This window comes from Eschrichtius robustus, chromosome 10, assembly GCF_028021215.1.
Source record: "Eschrichtius robustus isolate mEscRob2 chromosome 10, mEscRob2.pri, whole genome shotgun sequence".
In the NCBI taxonomy this organism is placed as follows: Eukaryota; Metazoa; Chordata; class Mammalia; order Artiodactyla; family Eschrichtiidae; genus Eschrichtius; species Eschrichtius robustus.
This window is the reverse complement of record NC_090833.1, coordinates 81,332,314-81,350,240: the sequence shown is the minus strand read 5'-3', so window position 1 is coordinate 81,350,240 and position 17,927 is coordinate 81,332,314. Positions and strand designations below refer to the sequence as shown.

The window sequence follows — 17,927 nt, the reverse complement described above, 5'->3', positions numbered from 1 at the left end:
TATATTTTAGAGATTAATCCTTTGTCAACAGCATTCTTATCTGTATGATCCTTCTATATTTTGTAGTTAGGATATTAGCCTGCTAGTTAGGTTTTAGTTTTTTAAATGGCATATGGTATTCTTTGTCTCGTAAGAAATGTTCACAGTTATCCCAGAATTAGTCTTTATCTTATTTTGAGAATATTTGACTCTTTTGAAAGGAAGATTTTAGATGTGGAAGTGATAGAATTGCTATCTTGGCAAGTTCATTCTGCTGGGCACATGTGCAGAAGTGTTTGTAGATTGAAAATCATTGTGTAAATGCTTCAAAAAGTCTAAAGTACTATGTCAAGTTAATTGATGTTATAAGGCTTTAGGAAGAGGAGCAGTAGGAATAAGTTTATGCCTCTTATATGTGATGGTGCTAGAGTTGGCTGCCCTTTTCTGACTTGTCTTCATCTTGAGAAGGCCTTGCTTGGATTAATGCAGGTATGGGCTCCAGGAGTCCTGTTTCATGTAGTGTGTTGCAGACTTCAGTCACCCTCTGTATGTGAGGGAATTAATGGTCAAGAATGTTAGGGCGTGACCCATGTACTTATGATCAGTTAATCTATAGCAAGAGAGACAGGAATATACAATGGACAGAGGACAGTCTCTTCAATGAAAATTGGTGCTGGGAAAACTGGACAGCTACTTGTAAAAGAATGACATTAGAACATTTTCTCATACCATGTATAAAAATAAACTCAAAATGTTTAAGATTGGAAACCATCAAACACCTAGAAGAAAATATAGGCAGAAAACTCTGACATAAATCATAGCAGTATTTTTTTGGTATATCTCCTAAGGGAAAAGAAAAAAAGCATAATAAGCAAATGGGACCCAATTAAAAGCTTTTGCACAGCAAAGGAAAGCATCCACAAAATGAGAAGACAACATACTGAATGAGAGAAAATATTCGCAAGTGATATAAACAATAAGGGGTTAATACCCCAAATATGTAAACGGTTTATACAACTCAATATCAGAAGAACAAACAACCTGATTAAAAATTGGGCAGGGGGCTTCTCTGGTGGCGCAGTGGTTAAGAATCCGCCTGCCAATGCAGGGGACACGGGTTCGAGCCCTGGTCCGGGAAGATCCCACATGCAGCGGAGCAGCTAAGCCCATGCACCACAGCTACTGAGCCTGCACTCTAGAGCCCGCGAGCCACAACTACTGAGCCCGTGTGCCACAACTACTGAAGCCCGCGCACCTGGAGCTCGTGCTCCACAAGAGAAGCCACCGCAATGAGAAGCCCACGCACTGCAATGAGAAGCCCACGCACTGCAATGAAGAGTAGGCCCCGGTCGCCGCAAATAGAGAAAGCCCGCGCACAGCAACAAAGATCCAACGCAGCCAAAAACAAAATAAATAAAATAAATAAATTTATTAAAAAAAAAATTGGGCAGAAGGCCTGAATAGACACTTTTTCAAAGAAGACATACACATGACCAACAGGCACATGAAAAAATGCTCAGTATCCCTAGTCATCAGAGAAATGCAAATCAAAACCACAGTGAGGTATCACTTCACACCTCTTAGAATGGCTATTACCAAAAAGACCACAAACAACAAATGTTGGTGAGGATGTGGAGAAAAGAGACCCCTTGTATGCTGTTGGTGGGAATGTAATTTGGTGCAGCCACTATGGAAAACAGCATGGAGGTTCCTCAAAAAACTAAAAATAGAACTACTATATGATCCAGCAATTCCACTCCTGGGTATATATCCAAAGAAAAAGAAAGCAAAAACTCTAATTCAAAAAGATAACGTGCACCCTAATGTTCATAGCAGCATTATTTACAATTGCCAAGATATACATACATATATATACATACACTTGCAGACAACAGTGGAATACTCCTCAACCGTAAAAAATGAAATTTTGCCATTTGTGACAACATGGGTGGACCTGGAGGGTATCATGCTTAGTGTAATAAGTTAGAGAAAGACAAATACTGTATGTTATCACTTATATGTGGAATTTAAAAAATAAAACGAATGTATATACAAAACGGAAACTGACTCACAGATACAAAGAATAAACTAGTGGTTTCCAGCGGGGAGAGGGAAGGGGGGAGGGGCAAGATAGAGGTAGGGGATTAAGAGATACCAACTACTATGTATAAAATAAATAAGCTACAAGGATATATTGTACAACACAGGGAATATAGCCAATATTTTATAACAACTTTAAATGGAGTATAAGCCATAAAAATTTTGAATCATTATGTTGTACACCTGAAATGAATATAATATTGTAAATTAGCTATATACTTCGATAAAAATTTAAAAATTAAAAAAAAAGGTTAGGGCCTGAACAGCAGTCCTGTGGAAGGATTCAAGAATTTTAGGGCAGCTTTTCTCAACATGAATGTTGATGGTGTTTTGGTGGTTTCTTCCTTCTCTGGGACTTTACCTCATATTGCTGGAGATATCACATTCTTGGCTTCTGCTCCATAGATGCCAGCAGTCCCCCTCTACCCTGCACCCTCAGTTATTGTGACAGTCAGGCACATGCACGTGTACACGCAGGCACACATGCATGCATTTTCAAACATTGTGCCCTCAGTTGACAACCACCTCAGAGCTTGAGGCGGGCAGTTTTTCTCTTAAGTGATCTGAGCCCTTTATTTCAGGTATAGTCTGTAGGAAGCTTGGGACGTTGGAGAATGAGCATAGGAGTAACATAGTGACTCTTGCGCTCCAGGCTTTTTTTTCTAGCAGGATCCTTGATAGACATTACAGTCAGAGAAAAAGGTCTTCTCAAGCTGACACATGGACGTTTTTTCTTTTGGAATGGGAGCAGTGCCCGGTTCTGGTTCAAGATGAATGAGAGTTTTTCCTGGTGATATCTAGGAGTATTGCTTTTTAGCTTGACCTTAAGCAGGATTCTTCATATATTTCCTGGTCTAGGAGATAAAAGGAAGAAACTGACCCAAAATTGGCAACTGGGTTCAATCCAGGATTATGGTTGGACTGCAACATTCGGCTTCTTTTTTTTTTTTTTTTTTTTAATTAATTAATTAATTTCTGGCTGCGTTGGGTCTTCATTGCTGCGCGTGGGCTTTCTCTAGTTGTGGCAAGTGGGGGCTACTCTTCATTGTGGTGCATGGGCTTCTCATTGCGGTGGCTTCTCTTGTTGCAGAGCACGGGCTCTAGGCACACGGGCTCAGTAGCTGTGGCTTGCGGGCTCTAGAGTGCAGGCTCAGTAGTTGTGGCGCACGGGCTTAGTTGGTCCACAGCATGTGGGATCTTCCCGGACCAGGGCTCGAATCCATGTCCCCTGCATTGGCAGGTGGATTCTTAACCACTGCGCCACCAGGGAAGTCCCAACATTCAGCTTCTTAAACTGCTGGTTCCACTTGAATGCCCTTATATGCCTTTGGATCCTTGGAGGCCATCAGTCCCTCTCACATGTTAGGTGGGGATGTTTTCATCAGGACAGTTTTCGAATGTGAGAAGAAATGGAGTAATATTTCTGCATTTCATTGGCTAGAATGTAGTGGGACAACTTTGTGGTTTGTGTCTGCTTTTACTAAATTTATAACCATTTATTGAGTTTCTCCCATGTATGGCAAGACACTGCTTCATGTGGGGTTGCAGTGATATAGAAGCAAATCTCAGACAGAGCTGGAAGGGACTATGACCGCTGGCCTCCACTTTTTCTTTTAGAGTTGAAGAAACAGACCCAAAGGGAGAAAAGTTATTTGCCTGAGATTCTATAATGAGTTAAGTTTGGGTCCTAATTTTCCTTATTCCTTGTCAGAATTCTTTATGTTATGCCAAGTACTCCTCAAACTTTCACTACAATAACCCTAATGGCAGAGGACTGCCTGACCTCTGCTTAGCTTGGCTGGGATACAATACATTGCTGCGTGCAAAGTTAATAACAACATAGATGCCTCATTAGAAGCGCCAACCAGGAGTGCTCCCGGGAGGAAGTCATTCCTAGCTAGGGTATTCAGAGAGGATTTCCTAGAGGAGGAAGAGGCTTCAACGATGGGAAGGAAGCAAGGATGTCCATTCCATAGCAGAGTCAGGAATATACAAGGAATGTTGAGCGACTCTGGATAGACCCATTTGGCTGATGCTGGGCAGAAACAAGGGAGAGTGACTCAAGTTGCTGGGGATTTGGTTGACAAGACTAACTGAATCTCCTGTGGATAACTTTTTTTTTCTTTTCCTTCTGACTCATGTCTAGCCTTTAATAATGAATAATCCTGTTGATCACCTTTCTCATCTGGAGAATTGAGTCACATGCTTCGCAGCATGGCCCCTGGTGAATTTATGGCCTGTTCCTGCAGCCCTGTAGACTTGGAGGATGGGGAAACCTGGGTAGCTGAGAGCAGAGGTTTGCTGGGAGGTGCCTGGCAGGCTAACTACCTGCTGAAAGTTAGTAATGAGTTAGTCTGGTTACTTGATTTGGTTCCTGTTTTCCTTGGGCTCTTCCTTTAGTCTTCTTTTGCCAGTCCACCTTCTTCTAAATTGATGTATATTTGATTTCTGATTGCTTAGGCCTTTGTTTCCTAAGCATGACTCAGGAACTGTCTGCATCACAATCACTTGAGGTATGTGTTTAAAATGCAAGTTTCCTGGTCCCCACTCCAGTACTGGTTTAGGATTTTTCCTTCCGTGAAACCTAGGAATTGGAATTTTAAACAAGCTCTCAGGCAATTTTTAGATGAACCACTGGCTTAGACTTTATGCTGTATAGCAATAATTTTTTTGTCACCTTATTAAATCTAGACCATTCATTTGAATCCTCCTTGTATTTTCTAAACCACACTCAGGGCATAGGTGGGACATCATTTTTAATGGATCTGGAAGAATTTCGTTGTAGGCATCTTGGTTAATATCTGTTCAGCAACCAGTAGTATGTAATCAAATCTTATTTCTGCACTTTGAGGAAGCCCTTGACAAATAATTATTTTCCTTATATGCCAGTTCTGGTCTCAACAGACAAAGCAAGAAATTTGCCCATTCTTTTTTTTTTTTTGTGGCTGCGTTGGGTTTTCATTGCTGCGCGTGGGCTTTCTCAAGTAGCAGCGAGCGGGGGCTACTCTTCATTGCGGTGCGCGGGCTTCTCATTGTGGTGGCTTCCCTTGTTGTGGAGCATGGGCTGTAGGCACGCAGGCTTCAGTAGTTGTGGCACACGGGCTTCAGTAGTTGTGGCATGCGGACTTCAGTAGTGTGGCTTGTGGGCTGTAGAACGCAGACTCAGTAGTTGTGGCGCACGGGCTTAGTTGCTCCACAGCATGTGGGATCTTCCCGGCCCAGGGCTTGAACCCCTGTCCCCTGCATTGGCAGGCAGATTCTTAACCACTGCGCCACCAGGGAAGCCCCTGCCCATTCTTTTTTTAGGTCAGATCTTAGCTTAAGTCATTACTTTCCAATTTTTTGGTCTCTTTACTAGAAGAGTTATAGTAAACTTAAGTCAGAAATATCAACATGTTTAAGTCATTTTGTATTGTGTATTTGGATTCAGAGATTCATGGGTTGAATCTGGGCTCCATTTCTTACTAGCTTTGTACCCTTGGACAAGCCAGGTAATTTCTCCTTAGCCTTTCTTTCACCTTTAAAATAAATGGAGTGGGGAATTCCCTGGTGGTTCAGTGGTTAAGACTCCACACTCCCAATGCAGGGGGCCCGGGTTTGATCCCTCGTCAGGGAGCTAGATCCCACATGCATGCCGCAACTAAGAGTCCGCATGCCGCAACTAAGAGTCCGCCTGCCACAACGAAGATCCTACATGTGGCAATGAAGATCCCTCGTGCCTCAACTAAGACCCAGTGCAGCCAAATAAGTAAATAAATACATATTAAAAAAATAATAATAATAATGGAGTGAGTAGTATCTGCCTAGCTCAGTCATGAAGAAGATTAAATAAGATGTTGGTTAGCTCGGTGCCTAGAACATGTACTTAGTAAATTGTTGATGTAATTAATGGCGGTGGAGGAGGAAGTGGTAACAGTAGTTTGATGGTTCTAGCCTTTAGGTGTATTTCTGGCCAAATTCAGATACATAAGATAAGATAAGAAGTGACCATTTTTCTACCCTGTAAATTGGTTATTTTCTGTATGTAAGTCACATCCCAAGGAGCTTAAACATTTAAAAATAATTCATTTAGATATAATTTATATAAGAAAAAGTACAATTAGGAAATTATAGTTAATTTCATCATAAAAGGGATATAGATAAAAGCAAAATATTTTTCTGTATACAAATTAAAGTGTTAACCAGTTCTGATAAGGATGTGGTGGAACAGGTCATATATTTATTGCCACTAAAACCCTTTTTTGAAAGTAATTTGGCATTATGTTTCAAAGACCTGGGGTGTATTGTTTGTTGAATGAAGAGCCTAATAAGTATTATACCCTTTGACCTAATATTTTCATACTTTGGAAATCATCCAAAGGAAGAGAGAAGTCTTTTTTAACAAAATAATTATTGGAAGCTATTTTATCAAAATGTTAACAATAGAATACTTAAGTAATTTATGGTAAATCAAATCTGCATGATAATATGGAGGTATTGACATAATTGTGAAGACTGTAATAACATGCAGAGCTTTTGATATGTTAAATGTAATGAGATACAGAATTCTCTCTTTGCTGATTATAGCTATCCACCATTATACATGCATGTGATTAAGGACTGAACAGGAACTTGACAAATGAAAAACAGACTTGAAAAGAGGGATAGGATTTTTTTTTTTTTTTTGGCTGTGTCGTGTCTTAGTTGTGGCACACAAGATCTTTCGTTGTGGTGTGCGGGCTCTTTGTTGCAGCACGTGGGCTTCTCTCTAGTTGTGGTGCAGGGGCTCCAGGGCGCGTGGGCTCTGTAGTTGTGGCACACGGGCTCAGTAGTTGCAGCGTGCGAGCTTAGTTGCCCCGCGGCATGTGGGATCTTAGTTCCCTGACCAGGGATGGAACCAGAGTCCCCTGCATTGGAAGGTGGGTTCTTAATCACTGGACCACCAGGGAAGTCCCGAGGGATAGGATTCTGAGCAATCTTTCTTGCATTTTTTATTTCCAGTATTGTAGATAAAGTATTGTCAATAAACTCTATAATTAAACAAAAAAATGTTACTTCAGCTAGATGTTTTTTCTTAGCCTAAAGCAATGGTGAAAGTGGCCTTGCCAGGTTGCCATTCAGTGCTTGTCTTGTTTGCTGACAAAGAATGAGCAGTCACGTAGTATACCTCCTCTCTAGGGAAAGGGTGTGAAGAAAGAGCTTGGAAATACAGTGGTAGGATATACGGCAAAAGGAATTTCCCCTCTCAAGTCACAGAAGTTTTTTGGAGTTCCAGATAACACCTGGAGAGAGTTCTTCCTTTTCAGTGGGCAGATACATAAACATATTATCATTAAGTCTTTGTGCCGTAAGGCTCAGGAAGTAAGAATGAGAGAATAGGGATTATGTTATTGTTTTAATACTGTTATTATTAAAAGTTTATAATCTCTTAATATACTAGATAATTAATTAGTGTGTAATGACAATCTGCTCTCCAGTAGTTTGCAGTTTAGAGATAAGGCTTCCTGTTAATTCTGAGTAGGAGGTCTTATGCCTTGAAATGCTCTGGGGAGCAAAAAGCTGAGCATATCTTGTTTTCTTCTGAATAATCTATACATTAACTATTAGTATCCTTCAGTACTATAGGAATTAATGTTCGTCTTCCATAGGAAGAAATGAGGATCTGTGTAAAATCAGGCTAGTTGACCAATTCTTTTGTTTATCCTTCTATTCTCTGATTGGATCGTATATCACTTGGAAGTAGGACATGGGCTTTGTATTTAGATAAAGGCAACACCCAGTTGAGTTCTGATTTTACAACCTAAGAGAAATTTTTTACCAAATGTTTGTCAAGGTGATTGAGGTAGTTAAACCTCTGTGGTGTACTGTCAGAGGCTCTTCACTTGATGACTTTGGCAGATACCAGGCAAAATCTTAGGTGTCTTGCCAAAGCTGACTCTCAGGACTTATTCCATTTTCAACAGAGCCCTCCAAAATCGGGTTAAGAATCAGTTTACTGGACTTGTTAACTATAACACTTGTAAAGAATTATGTTACTGGGAATTCCCTGGTGATCCAGTGGTTAGGACTCTATGCTTTCATTGCCGAGGACCTGGGCTCAGTCGCTGGTTGGGGAACTAAGATCCTGCAAGCTGCGCGCCACCCCCCCCAAAAAAAAAAGAATTATTATGTTACTTAAATTCAGGATAATTGTAAATCCTAATATGGTCCTCCTCCCACAAAATCATGATTCTAGTGGGAAAATATCAGAACTCAGGACCTAACACGAAGTACCATTGCTGATTTCAGCAAGCCAGCCCTATAGCCATCTTTTGGAGGAGCAGCTTAGATTCACAATTGAAAGAGTAAGAGATCTTAGCATAGCACAGGCACCTGGATTTAGATACAAGAATGTTCACTGCAGTGTGTTTTGCATTACTGAAAATTTGGATACAGCATAAATGTTCGATAACAGAGAATGTGTTCGATAAATTCTAGCATACCCATGCAGAGAATCACCTTAAAGCCATTAAAAATTATTTAAAGGTATATAGATTAATTTGAAAAGATATTAAAAGATATAAAATAATATGTATGAGGTCACATTTTTATAAATGGAGAAAAATATGTATGCATGTGACTGGGTATATAGTGAAGGACCTGAAAAAAATACACCAAGTGGTAGTAGGTAGTGGTGGTGTTCATTTTCTAATTTCCCCTTTTCTATGTTTTACAAGTTTATGATGTGTTACTTTTGTAATTTGGACCCCAAAAATGTTATTTTACTTTAAACAACCACATGGGTCTTTCCTTTAATAGACTTGCAATAGAAACAGTGACTCAACTTTCTAGATATGACAACTCTTCTAGCTCCTGAACAGTCTAAAATATTTATAGCTATAGAGTCTTGATATTGTTCAAGCAGCTTATTGATCTCGGCCATACCCCTGTCTCCTGCACAGCAGGATGCAGGTGAGTAGGCAGCAAGCTTTTAGAGATGGGCTGGACAGAATGCCTGATTCTCCTGGACATCATTGGAGTCCTGAGTAAGTGCAGCTCATTTCAGGGCCTGTGGTCCTTTTCTTTTATCTTTTAATTATGCACATCATATGTGTTCCCTGAGGAAAAAAAATCAACATTCCTGGATGCATTTTTATTTTTATTTATTATTATTTTTTAATATTTATTTGGTTGCACTGGGTTTTAGTTGTGGCAGGCAGGCTCCTTAGTTGTGGCACATGGGCTCCTTAGTTGCAGCAGGCAGGCTCCTTAGTTGTGGCTCACGGGCTCCTTGTTGCAGCTCGCCGGCTCCGTGGCATGCGAACTCTTAGTTGAGGCATGCATGTGGGATCTAGTTCTCTGACCAGGGATCGAACCTAGGCCCCCTGCATTGGGAATCTTCACCACTAAGCCACCAGGGAAGTCACTGGACTCATGTTTTTAAAAGGGAGGGTATTCATTTAATAACATAGCATGACCAACTTTCCATGTTAATAAATATCCTCTACTCCATCATTCTTAAAGGCTGTATAATAATCCATTGTGTGGATATTTCCAATCCCCTGTGGTGTTTCACTAGTTTAAAATTCACTGTAATTTGGGATTTCCCTGGCAGTTCAGTAGTTAAGACTCTGTGCTTCTGTTATAGGGGGCACCGGTTCAGTCCCTGGTCAGGGAACTAAGATCCCGTGTGCTGCACAGCGGGGCCAAATAAATAAATAAATAAATTAATTAATTAAATTCAGTGTAATTAAAATTGTTCACCTGTCATTATTTCCTTATCATAAATTTCTAAAATTGAAATTGCAGAGTTTACACATTTTAAATTTTTGATACATTTTGTCTAACCATTTTCTGTTGTGTTTCTGGATCTTGGCTCTCTCCTTTGCTCCTCCCCATCTCCGTTTGGGAGAGAAAATGTATTCCTCTGCTTGATTTCAATTATCCTCACTTTCCCATACTTAAGCTGCCCTCTTGCCTTTTACCATCTGACTTGGTATAGTCATCCTGTCTGTGCGACCTGTGTGGATTTGCTTTCCTTTCTCCATTAACCTCCATCTAAAACACTCTTTGATACTTTGTGAATCTCCCCTCCCCCCATTTTATTCAGCCACCTTGACTTTCTATACACACAATTGCATATGTCTATATGCAAATACATGCATTTAGAGGTGTACTCACTAATCTTCCAGTCTTCCTGATTGTAAGGCCTTTGCTTTCTTTTTTCCCTCTGTCCTAACTTGTAAGGTGCAGGGAGCCATAAAGCCTCAAGCTTACCTTGCCGTGCTGCTGGTTTCTGGCAGGGATCCCAGTAGGGTAATGTGGAGCAGCCCCATTCTGGGAAATGTTACAGGAGCTGTATGAAGCGTTGACCCTTTGTCAGACAGCTTGGGGAGATCGTCTGTGGCACTCCATCCACATCCCTATTCCTTCCTTTGAAAAAGCAAAAAGGCTCTATCCTTCACATGGTGCTTAGTCATTCCTCTGCAAGGATGAGGGTGAGGTTGGGGGTAAACTCTTGTTTTCCCGGGCCTCTACAGAGCCAGCTGTTTGCATTTCCCTTGTATGAAATCTTTTTCATCTAGTGTAGAAGCCTTTCTTATAACCTACTGAATGAAACAAACATTAGAATAGAATGTTACTATTAGCTAGTACTTGTTAAGCACCTATTCTGTGCTGAGCCCTGTGCTAGATACTTTACATTTTATTAGACCTCCTAGCAACCCTATTAGATAAATAATATTATTCAAGTTTTATAGATAAGAAACAAGATTCAGAAAGGTGAAAGTGACTTGATCAAGATCACATAGCTACTAAGTAACCAATGGAATTCAAACCTAGGTCTCTCCCAAGTCCAAAACTGGAGAGGTTGGGCTTAAGACTTTCTTGGACATGAATAGATGAAGCCTTTTCTCTTCACCTTTTCTGGGTGGCAGAAATGGAGCCCTGTTTTAAGGCATAGGGTTGTGTCTCATCAAATGCATCGTCCTTAGTGTACAGAGCAGATTCTCTCTACATCAGTGCTTCTCAAACTTCAGTGTACTTGGAGATCTTGAGAAACTCCAGATGCTGATTTAATAGGTCTAGGGTGAAGGCCTGAGATTCTTTGTTTCTAACAAGCTTCCAGATACTCCTCTGAATAGCAAGGCTCTAGATCAGTGATTGTTAAACCTGGGCAGTCATTAGATTCACCTGGAGATCCTTGAAAAAAAATTCACTTTTACTGGCCCCAAACTCAGAACTTTCTAATTGGAGGAGTTTTAGGGTAGGGCCTGGGAATTGTTTTTAAATATTTATTTATTATTTATTTGGCTGTGCCGGCTCTTAGTTGCGGCATGCGGGCTCTTAGTTGTGACATGCAGGATCTAGTTCCCTGACCAGGGATCGAACCCGGGCCCCCTGCATTGGGAGCACGGAGTCTTAACCACTGGACCATCAGGGAAGTCCCTGGGAGTTGTGTTTGTTTTGTAGTATTTTTAAAAAAAGAAAATTCCCCAGGTTATTGTATTATATTATATTGTATTGTAATCAGTTGGAGAATCACTGATCTAGAAGCTAATATATTATGGTTGCATTGTACCACACAACACAAAAGTGTAAGTGGGCAGTACATTTTGCTTTATTAAACATTTGAGGGGCTGTGTTGGTTAGAGATCGTTTGTTTAAAAGGGTAAGAAATCCACTCACATTTATTGGAAGGGCTAGCTTGCAAACCTGAAGAGCAGGAAGTATCCCTGGATCTCAGAAAAACAACTAGGAGTTGGAAAGCCCCTAGGAACCAGGGATGTCCATGCTTCCTGTCTTCTGTTTCCTTTTCTCTGGGGACTGGCTTTGGTAGAAAATGGCCACCCAGACGGTTTGGTTTAGTGCCAGCAGCCAGTTCCATATTGCTGAGAGAATTTGAATGACCCAGTCCAGTCTAGCCTCTGGACTGGTTCTCCTTGAGCCAGGAGGCCACCCCAGGACAGTGCTGTGATCTGGAAATCTGGGCTGTATCAAACTCAGCTACAGGCCCCCACTCTGAGTGCAGGGATGTTGGAGCCCCCTAACATCATTGGGCAGACCCCCTGAAAGGTGGTTACTGTAAGCGCTTACTATGTAGCTCTGCATGGTTGGGGCAGGAGAATAGAACCAAATAGGGTAAACCCCCTGCTCTTGGAATTGGAAGGACATTATTAGCTTAATGGAGAAGAGAGACAAGTAAAGAATTTTTTTTTTTTAATTTATTTATTTTGACTGTGTTGGGTCTTTGTTGTGGTGTGCGGGCTTCTCATTGCGGTGGCTTCTCTTGTTGCAAAGCATGGGCTCTAGGCACGCAGGCTTCAGTAGTTGCAGCACTTGGGCTCAGTAGTTGTGGCTTGCAGGCTCTAGAGCACAGGCTCAGTAGTTGTGGCGCACAGGCTTAGTTGTTCCGCGGCATGTGGGATCTTCTCTGACCAGGGCTCGAACCCATGTCCCCTGTGTTGGCAGGCGGATTCTTAACCATTGAGCCACCAGGGAAGCCCGAGACAAGTAAAGATTTTGAAACTGCGATAAGATCTAAGTATTGTGGGTAGAGGGCTGTCTTGGGAGCCTACAAGAGAGGAACTTAGCCAGCCTGGACATTAAGGAATATTCATAGAGGACATGTCTGAACTGAATCATGAAAGGTAAGGACATGATGGCCAGGTAAAGAAAAGAGTAGGAGAAAGCATTTCTGGCATTGTGAACAGCATGAGCATGAAACAAAATAATTATATTTCACTGAAGAGTTTTGTGTGAATAATAATTAATAAGCAGTTCTTTCTAGAGTATAAGGTCCATGGCAGGATTTGAAACTAGAGAGATAGGTAGGGGCCACATTGAGAAGAGTCTTGATGCCATGCTAAGGGGCTTGAATTTAGGTAAAGGGGAACCATTAGATATTTTTTAATTGACATGGGAGGATTTCCATTTTTATGAAGATGAATGATTATAGTATGGAGAATAGTTTTGATGGTGACCTTGCCTGAAAGCACAAAGACCAGTTGCAGTTGTCTAGAGGAGAGAGGATGGAGAGGAAGGAGCCAACTGTAAGAATATTTAGGAGATAGTTTGGCAGGACTAGCTGGGATGATGGGAATGAGGGAGGAGAAGGAGTCTAGGATGAATCCCAGGCTTGTGTGACCAGGCAGATTTTGGTGACATTAGATGAAATGAGCAATTTGGGGAGGAAGAGTATTTGTTTTAGACACACTGAGTTTAAAAATGCTTGTCAAAAAAAATAAAAAATAAAATAAAAATGCCTGTCAGACACATCAGTGACTGTGCCTGTTAGGCAGGGGGTCTGTCTTAAGTAGTTGTCAGGGCTTACAGATTCGGGAGTGGTTCTCCTCTCTCCACCTTCCCTTTTAAAATTTTTCTTCAGTCTCTACCTGGCGGTCTTGTTCTAGCTATTCTTCCTTTCCTTTTTCTATTTTAAATTTAAGGCTTACATACTTTCTCCTTTCATAGATCTTCCTGTGCAAGCAGTAGGTTACTTTATACAAAGATATGACATGATTTGGCTTCACTCTGAGAATTGCTGATAAGATTTTAAATGAACTACCTAGACTATAAGGTATATGAGAGAAGAGATCATTCCTAGTAGTTATATTTCTAGCACCTAGAACAATTCTTGGCATTTAGTTGGTGCTGAATCAGTGAGTGAATAAATGAATCATTGAATCACATAAAGAGTTTAATAATAATAGACTCCAGGGACTTCCCTGGTGGCACAGTGGTTAAGGCTATGCACTCCCAATGCAGGGGGCCCGAGTTCAATCCCTGGTAAGGGAACTAGATCCCACATGCATGCCGCAACTAAGAGTTCATGTGCCACAACTAAGGAGCCCGCCTGCCACAACTAAGGAGCTCATGTGCCGCAACTAAGGAGCTTGCGAGCCATAACTAAGGAGACTGCCTGCCGCAACTAAGACCCAGCACACCCTAAATAAATAAATAAATATTTTTTAAAAAAAAAGACTCCACTGGGAATGCCCTTTGTCTAAGACTGATCTTTTCCATAAAGTATTTCTCTGAGTTGAATTTTGGAGAGTGAAAGGGGGTTAGTTTGGTACAGAAGTGGATAAGAGCATTTCAGGCAGAAGCAGCAGCATGAGCAAAGGCATGGTGGCACAAAACAGAATGTGTGTGTGATAGATAAGCAGTGAGATATGAATATCTCTTACCTTGTCATGTCTCAGGTCACTCTTGCAAACGTGGTAATGTTTATAGGTATGTCTAATAGTGGTTGTGATGTGTTTTGTTTATAAGTTTCTATGCATGGTTAGATAAGAATTAGTTATATAGGGACTTCCCTGGTGGTCCAGTGGTAAAGAATCCACCTTCTCCACTGCAGTGAGAAGCCCACGCACTGCAACGAAGAGCCCCCGCTCACCGCAACTAGAGAAAGCCCGCACTCAGCAAGGAAGACTCAATGCAGTCAAAAATAAAATAAATAAATTTTTTAAAAAATCTTTAAAAAACAAAACAGAAAAAGAATCCGCCTTCTAATGCAGGGGACACAGGTTCGATCCCTGGTCGGGAAACTAAGATCCCACATGCCACAGGGCAACTAAGCCTGCGTGCCGCAACTAGCGAGATCACATGCCTCAACGAGAGAGCCCACATGCCACAAACTACAGAGCCCACGTGCTCTGGAGCCCGCTCACCACAACTAGAGAGAAACCCGAGCAGACCACGCTCCATAACGAAAAGATCTGGCATGCCTCAGCAAGGATCCTGTGTGCCGCAGCTAACTCCCAACGCAGCCAAAAAAAATGAGGAAAATAAAGAAATAAAGTAAATAGTAAAAAAAAAAAAAAAAAAAAAAGTTACATGAAATATGCTTGAATTGGTAGAAAACCTTTCATCAGGTTCATTAGATCCATAATCCTCTTTGAAGCCATCTTTGAATCCCAGGCAGAATTTACTTCTTCCTCTTCTGTGTTTATGTAGCATATCATATCTATCTCTGTTACGTTTTCTTATTTACGTGTTTCATTTGACTAGTGTCGCCCTGACCATGCGTTTAATAATGCCCAGGGTCTAACATAGTAGACATTAATTAAATGTTTGATGGGTAACTGAGTGAATGAATGGATGTTTGTACCCAGCGTTAGCCACACTGAAGAGAAACTGCGTTCAGCTTCTTTATCCCTTTTCTCTTGTAGCTGTTTGTAGTGGATGTCCAGACAAGCCAGATCACCAAGATCCCCATTCTGAAGGACCGGGAGCCTGGCAGTGTGACACAGCAGGGCTGTGGTATCCATGCTATCGAGCTGAATCCCTCTAGAACACTGTTAGCCACCGGAGGAGACAACCCCAACAGCCTTGCCATCTACCGGCTGCCTACACTAGATCCTGTGTGTGTGGGAGATGTAAGTCTCCCCAGTAATTGTAGTTAGAGGTAGCCTTGTTTTTTAACAGAGCCCAGTCCTCATCCCACAAGCCCCCCAGGAAGGGACAGTTTTCTGTAGACTTCTGCGGACTTGGGTTGGGGGTGCGTAATGGTGAGGTATGGGGATGGAGATTTGAGAGTTGGTATTCCACTCACCACAGGGAGTATCAGAGATGTTGACAGAGGGTATGTTTGATAAAGAGGCGAGCAGTACACCTCAGAGGCCATCAGCGGTGGGTTGGTGTTTGAGTCCACATCACAGTGTTTACACATCTCCTACTGCCCATAGTCAGAAGGGTTTATTAAGTTATTCATTCAGCAACTATTTTTTGACCCTTCTATGGCCGGTCACTGTTTCAGACACTGGGGACATAGCAGTGAATAAAACAGACAAAGCCCCTACCCTCTTGAAGCCTACAGTCAGGTGAAGGGAGGCATATAAACCAACAAAAATGTACCAGCAGTATGTCAGAGTGTGATGAGTGCCATGGAGAAGAGTAAAGGCAGGCTAAAGGGAGAGAGCATGGTGGAGAATGCTATTTCAGAGGATAGTTGGGAGGGCCTCTTTGATAAGAATGACATTTGAGCAGGGAGACTTAAAGGAAATGAGGGTGTAAGCCATACTGATGTCTGGAGGAAGAGAGTGCCAGACAGATGGAACAGCATAGAGGTCAGTTGTAGCTATAGTCCCAGGAAGCAAGGGGAGAGTGCCAGGAGGTGTGTTGGAGGGATGAGAGGTGGGTAATTGTGCATAGCAGCCACAAGTAGAACATCCAGAGAGAGAATGCTAGAGCTGTGTGTCCACCGGCCATGTTTATTGTCCGCAAGAATGCCAGTTTCATTCCAGCTTTGAGGTTCTCAAGACAGAAGTTAAAAATTGTGGGATCATGCCATTTGGGTTGAAATCACCAGAGATCAGAATTGTAATTTTTACAAAGATATTTTCAGTCAGACTCGTAAGCTTTTCAGGGGTGTACATGGTAATCCTTATTTTACTGATTTCTTTTTTTCCTTTTTTTTTCTCTCTCTGTACCTGTCACTCCCTCCTCTTGAAGGATGGACACAAGGACTGGATCTTTTCCATTGCATGGATCAGTGACACTATGGCGGTATCTGGTAAAATTGCCCTTTTGTAGGGAGTTCCGGTGTGGCAGGGAGGGAGGGAAGCTAAAAGTTGAAGAAGGAGAGTAGTGTGATTGGAAATAGCCCAGTAAACAGACCATCAGGCAGGGGCCAGGAAACCTTGTTTCTAATACTCTTTCTCCTGACTTACCATGTGACCTTGGATAAGTCATTCCCCTTGTATATTCCTGATCTGGAAAGTGGAAGTACTAGCACACTTATTATTCATACTCTGCCTTGTTCCAAAGAGCCTGTGTATTGGCATGTTAGCCTCAACATTTTTGTGGGGCTTCACTGAGACAATAGTTGTGAAAGTGCTTTTGGAAAAGTTGGTGTGCTCTGCAAAGTATTAGGAGCAACTATCATTTTCTGTACAACTACATAGTGTTGATAAAGCTATATAGGATTGGGGGAATTTCTCTCCCAGTGGTAGAACAGTCAGAAAAAATACAGGGAAATGAGTGTAGAGAAGATAACCTAGAGGTACTCAGATGCTTTCTGAATACCCACAGCAGCCTAGAAAGTAAGCTCAGAGTGCCAACCAGTTTTGCTGGGTACCTATATGTAAAAATATAATCCCCCATTCCAGATTCCCAAATTTTTAAAAAAATTGTAAGAGTTGCTAAATTAAGTATTTCATGTGTGTTATCTCATAGAATCCTCAGAACAGTCCTAGAAGGTTTGCATTATTAGCCTCATTTCACAAATGAGAAAATGTAGATTCTGAGAAGTTATAATTTGCCAAAGGCTACACAGATGGTGAGAGGTGGACTCAGGATCTGAATCCAGCTCTGAGTTCAAAGCCCATGCTTAGAACTGCTACGAACAAAGCTAAGGGAACATAAATGTTTCTTCTTTGGATTCTTTGCAAGGCAATAGAAAGCAGCCAGGAGGGAAAATAAATCTAATGGACAAGCATAGTCACAGTTCAAAATTATTCAGTAGTGGTTCAGAAGCTTTTGGATTCCCTGTCGTTTGTGTCCCCAAGAAATGAGAGCTCCTTGAAGGCAAAGGCTGAATCATGTCACCTCTATAGGGACCATCTGTATGACAGTAACTTGCACTAAGTGTGGTTGTTAGGAGCCAGGACGTGCCTTTTTCTGGGAGCTTCCCTTCTCTTTTTTCATATAGGCTGTGAGTATTCTATGTTTTCAGGCTGATAGCTTCCAAGTCTACATTTTGTGAACAGTATAGCAGGTTTTAAGAATATTGTCTCTAAAACAGGAACAGACTCACAGATATTGAATACAAAGCTGTGGTTACCAAAGGGGAGAGGGAGGGGGGAAGGACAAATTAGGAGTATGGGATTAACCAATATAAACTACTATATGTAAAATAGATTAGCAGCATGGATATACCGTATAGCAGG

The 17,927-nt window shown here is 41.5% G+C and overlaps 1 protein-coding gene across 1 annotated transcript in view; it reads left to right on the top strand.

The window, feature by feature from the left end:
* Window positions 1-17,927, top strand: part of DCAF12 (DDB1 and CUL4 associated factor 12) — a 40,374-nt gene that overhangs the window by 7,569 nt on the left and 14,878 nt on the right. The window contains exons 3-4 of the mRNA XM_068552873.1: window positions 15,210-15,416; window positions 16,492-16,552. Of these exons, the coding sequence (XP_068408974.1) occupies window positions 15,210-15,416; window positions 16,492-16,552 (268 nt within the window). The remainder of the gene's footprint in view (window positions 1-15,209; window positions 15,417-16,491; window positions 16,553-17,927) is intronic.